This window comes from Phaeoacremonium minimum (assembly GCF_000392275.1).
Source record: "Phaeoacremonium minimum UCRPA7 unplaced genomic scaffold PA7_03_scaffold_108, whole genome shotgun sequence".
NCBI classification, from domain to species: Eukaryota; Fungi; Ascomycota; class Sordariomycetes; order Togniniales; family Togniniaceae; genus Phaeoacremonium; species Phaeoacremonium minimum.
The window spans coordinates 123,014-130,629 of record NW_006921015.1 but is presented as its reverse complement, the minus strand read 5'-3'; the positions used below and the strand labels follow the sequence as shown (position 1 = coordinate 130,629).

Genomic DNA, 7,616 nt, shown 5'->3' with positions numbered 1-7,616 from the left:
TTAGTCGCCTTCATGCTTGATCTGTGCATCGCCATTGCTAGCGAATTGATCGACACGGGCCTTTGAGAATTTGCGGGCGCTGGCACCGTTGTGAAATAAGATATCAAGCTCGCCATAAGTGCGATCTTTGGTTTCTGGTAAGCGGAAATATGCCCAGATCAGAATGACCAAACAGAATCCGGCCCAGAAGAGACCCGTCTTTGCACCCCAGTTCCAGGAGTTGACACCCAGCATACGGGGCATGAGTGTGTTGTTGACAAAACCAGCAATGTTGGATATGTTCCTTGCCAAAACAACTGTCTTCACCTTGAGACGAGTTGATGGCACCTCGGCGACAATAGCATAGCAGAGAGGTCCTACCATGCCGTCGTATACAAAAGTATATACCAAAAGAAGGGTGCCGATCGCCCAGGACGGGCCAGCATTGTCGGGGTCGGCAAATCCTAGGCCACCGACGGTGACTAGAATAAGCAGCAAGAGGAAAATGCCTGACATATAAATGGTGCGGCGACCGAATTTACCCAAAAGAACCCAAGACATTAGTACACCCAAGATGCCCATAGCGGACTGACCGATGTTCAGATCAAAGGCGTGATCATCAGACAGACCAGCACGCTCGTAGAATTGCACCGAGTAGCCCATCAAGGAGGTACCACACCAAGCCTGGGCTAAATACGAGACAGCGGCAATCTCAGTGCGGCGCAGATCAACCCCTCTGAAGCACTGCCAATAGCTGGTGCTGGTGGAAAGTTCCTTTTCGAGGTCGTCAGTTGCCTTCATGAGGGCCACGGAGTCCTCGGGGTCAAAGTCAACCCCGGCCTTGGAGGAGCTTAAGCTGAGAACGCTCTTTTTGGCGTCCTCAAGTCGACCTCTACGGACCAGCCACCAAGGAGACTCTGGAGCGAATAGAGTTCCGAGCATGATCAGAGGAGGCCAGACCCATTGGATCGCATAAGGGATACGCCAAGACATATCTCCTTGGTAATGTAGGAAGCCACGAAGCACGCCAGCGCTGATCAGCTGTCCGAACACCCAGCACATTTTCACATATCTACAAGAAGTCAGACTCTGGCGTATTGAGATAATGGCATGACGTACGTGGTAAGATACGGCCGCAGAATGACAGGGGCTACATCAGAGGCATAATTGATGGACAAAGTCTGGAAGATGCCCCACGGGATACCCAACAGGGTGTTGCCTGCCAGGATTGTCTGGATGTTTTGGGCGAAGAACAGAATAAATATGAGAGCCATCATCAGGACTTGGGAACCCAACATGGTCTTCTTGAAGCCAAAATGATCCGTGACGTAGCCGTTGATGTAGAGACCGACAATTTGGCCGCACATTCCACTGTTCTGGATATAGGTCTGCCAGTCTGCGGAAATGACCTTGCCGACACCGCCGTCGCCGGGTTGGTCGCCGAACTTGTTCTGGAATCTACAATAGCGTGATCCATTAGCTGTTGTCTGTGCTGGTATATTATGGTACTACTGAAAATGGAACTGCTGGAGATGGAGAGCAGATAGAACAGAAAACTCACGCTGTATAACCATAAAAACCACCAATCAGAGCAAGATCGTAACCTTCCATGATGATAGCCGATGAAAATAATAGGGAGAAAGCAATTGCTTTAGGATAGAGCCTAAGAGACTCTCTCCAGCTCAGGTCATGCTCTCTCTCAGCGGCTTTCCTGGCCTTGAGAGTCTGCTCGTCCTTGGCATGCTCCGAATAGGCTGCGCTGGTTCTCCCAGCCTCGTCGGCCTCCTTGGAGTGATGGGTTTGTTGGACCCTTACAGGATCTTGCTCGGGATCGCTACCCATAGCGTTGTGTAATGTTGTAACAGAGGGGAATAATTATTGTAAATGGTGATATCAATTGATGATAATGACTCGGGACTATCATGAATGGAAGGATGGTGAGGATCGCTGACGATCTTTTTGTACCTCTTCCAGTCGACGAAGGTCGGCGCCATCACCACCAAACGCGTAATAATCCGGGGTGCTCTTCCGAGTCACATGAGCCAAAATCAGTGCCTTTATGAGTCTAAATTAGTGTTATAGCCCATGGGGAAGTAACCTGAGCCCTGGCATCTGGTGAAATTCTCAGTCACTTCTCCAGCTTTTCCCACATGGGCTTTAGTGGAGATGTTGTCGGACCGACAACTTTCTGGGTTGATTACCGGAAGTGGGGATGGCCGGACCCCGGGAACGGAGGGGAAGGCGTCTAGGCTGCCTTCCCAGTGTCCTCTTAATTCTCTTGGTCTAAGTTGGTGTCAGGAGATGGACGATTTGACATCTGTCGGACCGACATCTATTGGTTCTATCAGCCGCATCATTCAATCGACTGATATTCAGAAAACGTGTTCTCGAATGAGAGAGTCAGGGGCGAAGATAATCCTCTCATCGTAGCGTCCTCCATGATTTGTGTGCTTGAGTAAAATCAGGTGTACTATCATGAATCGAGTGTGCTTCCCCACAATCCCCTGACTCAGGACTGCCGCCATACCACCATTCCAATCTATCGGGTTGACAGCTCCACCAAAACACTTCGCTTACAGAAGTACTGAGGTACAAGTACTTATCCCTCTCGCTGTGCACGGTCCAGAATTGTCGGACCGACAGCTGTCGAGCGCGCATCTCCCTTTCGGTATTCAGGTGACTATTCAACTCGAATGTGTTCCTGGATCCATAGCTCATGACCGTATCGTACGGCGACAGAAGTCACAAATAAGTCTGGATTGATCTCTCCCAGTCTCTCCAGGTCCTTACACCAGTGCTCTTCATTCTCACGCGAGCCAAAATAATAATGTCATCCCTGGTGGATTTTTCGTCCTCATCCAAACAACCGGACTGGAACAATCTCAAAATTGTCCATCGCAATACGTTAGCGCCTCGATGCTCATTCTTCAATTACCATTCAACCAACGACGCTGTTCTTGGTGGCCTAGAAAGAGCTACTGCTAAATGCCTATCAGGTACTTGGAAGTTCAAAGCATATGATTCTCCCTGGAGCTTGCCAGCTGCAGAATTGGGAGAATCCATCGCATTATCTCAATATGAAGACATTGCAGTCCCTGGCATGTGGCAGCTGCAGGGCCATGGTGTTGGCCCTCGTTACACGAACATGAGCCTCCCCTTCCCAGTTGATCCGCCGAATGTTCCCTTATTCGAAAACGAGACGGGTCATTATGTTCGAACATTCGAGATTCCTCAATCTTTTACTGGAAGTCAGCTGCGGCTACGATTTGAAGGAGTCGATTCGGCATTTCATGTTTATGTCAATGGGCATGAAATTGGCTATTCTCAAGGATCAAGAAACCCGTCCGAGTTCGACATCACTCCTCACGTCTCCTTTCAATCGGCCAACGTGCTTTCGGTAATTGTATACCAAAGATGTAACGGAACATATCTTGAGGACCAAGTCCGTCCAAAGTCTCTTGGCTCGTAGCGAATCACTGCTGACATAGCTTTAGGATCAATGGTGGCTCAGCGGCATTTTCCGTGATGTCTACTTGCTCAGCTTTCCTCAAGCGCGAATAGAGGACTTCAAAGTTGAAACACTTCTGGACGATAATTACGTGGATGCTATACTATCAGTGGATGTTCTTGTGAACGCACCGATGACTGTCACTCTGGACCTTGTCGATGCACAGAAAAACAAAGTCGCGTCGGCTTTCAAACAGGCATTGGGTACGGGAAATGTAAACTTCAAACTTGACGTCCAAGCTCCAAAGAAATGGACTGCAGAAACCCCATATCTTTATTGTGCAATCTTGAAGGCTGGGGACGGAACCCAGCAGACCATCTCTCAGCGTGTTGGATTCCGTCAAGTCGAGATCAAGGATGGAATCATCACTGTCAATGGAAAGAGAATTATTTTCCGCGGCACAAACAGGCACGAACATCACCCCAAATTCGGCCGTGCTGTACCATATGAGTTCATGCGCAACGACCTCATACGCATGAAATTACACAATATTAACGCCATTCGCACTTCCCACTATCCTAATGATGCACGCCTGTACGACCTCGCAGACGAGTTAGGGTTCTGGATAATGGATGAGGCCGACCTCGAGACACATGGCTTCTCCTACGTCGAGCTTGCAGCTCTCACTGAAGAGGACAAGAAGTTGTCCAAGAAGGGGGTCATCTCTTTAGAGTGCGGCCGCGCCACAGAGTGGATTACAAACAAAACTGAATGGGAAGAGTCATATGTCGACCGACAACGACAAATTGTATCGCGTGACAAAAATCACCCGTCGGTCATTATCTGGTCTCTTGGCAATGAGTCTTACCACGGGAAAAATACAATTGCCGCATTCAACTGGGTCAGGGAACACGACACGACGAGGCCCATTCATTACGAGGGAGACCGCGATGCCGAAGTTGTAGATATGTATAGTCTGATGTACCCTGAGATCCCGGAGGTTTTACAGCTGGAAGCTACCTCGCCTCAGAAGAAACCTATACTACTATGTGAGTATCTGTACGGCATCGGCAACGGATCAGGAGCTATCAAGGAGTACATCGAGCTTTTCTACAAATACCCGAGATTACAAGGAGGTTTCGTATGGCAGTGGGCGAGCCAGGGCCTTGAGACTCAGACGGAGGATGGGGAGACATTTTATGGCTATGGTGGGGACTTCCACGACATTATCAACGACGGTCGTGAGAATACACATGGATACAACTTTTCCGACCACACAGCAAAGCCCGCGCTTGCAGAGTTGAAAAAGGCTCTTGAACCAGTTCACGTTATTAACGGGACCGCAACTAGCTTCACCTTCAAGAACATGTATGACTTCTCAAGTCTTGATCATTTGAAGTGCTCTTGGCACCTAATAGGGGACGGGTTTCGCACAGAAGCAACAGAAATTTCTTTTCCAAGTATTAAGCCAGGACAAACAGCAACTGTACAGATCGACACCACTAAGTTTGGGTTAAAATCCGGAGAAACTTACCTGGACATCGTTTTTAGTCTAAGGACAGCTACACTGTGGGGTCCAGAAGGCCACGAAGTTGCTGGGGCGCAATTCATGTTACAGGGACCAGCACCTCAAGAAGAAACTCCCACCAAATGTCCTGCCGTGGAGTTTTTGTCCGAGTCTGTGGTGAAACTATCCGGAAGCAAGTCCACCTGGACTTTTGACTGCCTCCGAGGTCTCCTCCTGTCATGGACTAGAGGTCAAGAGCGAACAAACATGATCTCTAGCCCGCCGACAATAAGCTTCTATCGACCTATGACAGATCATGACGCTCTTGGGGACGGAACTGAATGGGCGGCTAAGCTTTTGAAGCACGTCAAGTCTTGGACCAAGTCGGTTACAAGCAAGAAGGATGATAACGCCGTAACTATCGAAGTTTCAGCAAGAGCGGCACCACAAGGTTTGGAGTGGGGAATAAATACAATAACAACCTATCGCTTTACACTAGAGAACCTTCAAATCTCAGTCTCGGGAACACCATTCGGTGTCAATGCACCAAAGACTCTGGCGAGGATTGGTTTTGACATGCATTTGACATCCGACCTCGACCAAGCTACGTGGTTCGGTCGTGGACCTTCTGAGGCATACAGAGACCGAAAATTGTCTCAGCGCATTGGAAATTGGGACGCATCTCTCAGTGAAATCTTCACGTATTTCGAGTATCCTCAAGAGAGTGGTAACCGAGCCGATGTGCGATGGGTGAAGATCAGCAGCTCACAAAACAAGGACTTGTCTATCAGAGCTGATTTTGGTACTCAAGACGGCTGCAGTTTCAATGCCTTCTACCACGACGTATTTGATATCGATCGCTGTGCTCACCCATGGGAGCTGAAGAAACTGAGGAAGACAGAGCCGTTGGTTAGATTAGACTGGGCACATCATGGCTTGGGAACTGGTGCAATTGGACCTAAAACTTTACCGAAGTATGCATTACTGAACAAGGACTTTGCGTTTAATTTGACCTTAGAATAGAATTACAGAGATTCTAGGTTTCTAAAATACCGAGTAGTCGAGGGTCATGTATTATAGCTGATAATCAACCGATTTCTTATGCAAGACACGTACAACTAATTGACGGCAATATGGACCAGAGCCTATTTCGCGACATTCAATTTTCGTACAAAACCAATTCTAGGAAAGGCAGCATATCGTTAAGGATAGAGTTGTTCTCATGAAGTTTTGCATTAAAACGCATAAAGCTCAAGCACATGAGAATATCAAGTGAAGTCATATGAAATCTTCTTCTAGTGACTGTAAACTATATAGGTGACGTATGATATTTGCTAACAGTGTTACCAGATGATGATACATATGGTTGAGGAGTGAAATGAGTCAGAAACCCGTATTAAATAAGTCATAACCCTGCTCGGTGATCCATTCCCTAACTTCGTTATCACCCGACTGATTGATTGTGGTATCGTCAAACAAAAATGCAAAGGGGTCTGTTTCATGTGCAGTCATCTCTGACCAGCTGGCATCATCGTAAGTGTTTGGCTTCTCAATCTCTGAGGTATAAGAAGCATTCAATAATTCGATTCCATCTGTATCATTTTGGTTATGCGTTCGATCATCGCCCACAACTGAGGTCACTTCTCCTTTGTCACGTAGCTCGCCACCGAGCTCACCATTCTGACAAGGATCTTCATAATGATGAAGCTGTGATAGGTCCTCGCAATGGTACCATTCACGTGCCATTAATTGCACGGCTCGTAAAGCCCGGTTGCTCCAAGCGCACCAGGCTGTTCTCAAGTCCCGCAGCACCTCTACACAAGTCTCTAGGTGACGAATAGCTTGACGCCTTTGCGGACTCGATGGTCCAGCGTTGATGAGATGAATGACAACAGCTGAGAAACATAGATGTACAGCCGCAATAGGAACTCGACGCTGCTTAGAGTTAACTTGCTATATCTTCCCAGTGTATAGCGAGGAGTAACCTCCTACATCGTCTCCAATTCGCAAAGAGATGACGGGAGACTCACGAGAGTATAGTGTTGCCTATATAGTCGCAGCAATCTTGTTATCTCAGAAGCTGAATGGCAACATGTCGCCATGTGCTGGTTCATTTGCTTTTCACCATTGTCCTTGTTTGCCTCAGGCGATCCGCTGTCGCTCATGGCTTGTTTCGATTTCTTCTTCTGCACGAGTGGCCGATGTAGAAGTATTAAGTGCGCGTGATACTGTATGCTATGCGGGTATTGTCAGCGAGCCATGGTACCTTTGTTCGTTAGGCAGAGCATACTGAAATAAGTAGATATGTGGGAGCGCGGGTACCCTGGATGAAGTTGGCAAGCGCATATAACTCGGTAGTGCTCTGTAATATGACTGCAATTCCACGTCTGTTTTACTAACTATATCTTCGAGCTGTTGAGTGGAGAGGTTGCTATTTGCCGCATAGCTATGAAGTGTCAGCTGATTAATAATTGCATCTCACGAGGTTATCTGCCTGCCCTACATGATATCCAACGCCTCACAGGCAATCGTCATGCTTTCTGAGTTATAGTAAGATGTTGATGCAATGTGTGAGTGAGCACCAAGAGAAATGGATAGGTCTGATTCGGCTGCCCAAGGAGCATATTCTTCATCGCCATCTAGGCGTGGCTTTGGGCAGGTAATGGTGGATCTGGAAGTGCT

The 7,616-nt window shown here is 47.9% G+C and overlaps 2 protein-coding genes across 2 annotated transcripts; one reads left to right on the top strand and one right to left on the bottom strand.

Annotated features, from left to right (window-relative positions):
- Positions 1-1,821, bottom strand: UCRPA7_1478 (putative mfs maltose permease protein; the record flags this gene model as incomplete). Its single annotated transcript, XM_007914058.1, has 3 exons — positions 1-1,051; positions 1,099-1,437; positions 1,541-1,821. 3 exons carry the CDS (start codon positions 1,819-1,821, stop codon positions 1-3), a joined length of 1,671 nt encoding a protein of 556 aa, XP_007912249.1.
- A 1,367-nt stretch (positions 1,822-3,188) lies between these two features.
- Positions 3,189-4,894, top strand: UCRPA7_1477 (putative beta-galactosidase protein; the record flags this gene model as incomplete). The annotated part of the gene is made up of 3 exons (XM_007914057.1): positions 3,189-3,227; positions 3,474-4,795; positions 4,846-4,894. 3 exons carry the CDS (start codon positions 3,189-3,191, stop codon positions 4,892-4,894), a joined length of 1,410 nt encoding a protein of 469 aa, XP_007912248.1.
- Between the last annotated feature and the right edge of the window lie 2,722 nt (positions 4,895-7,616).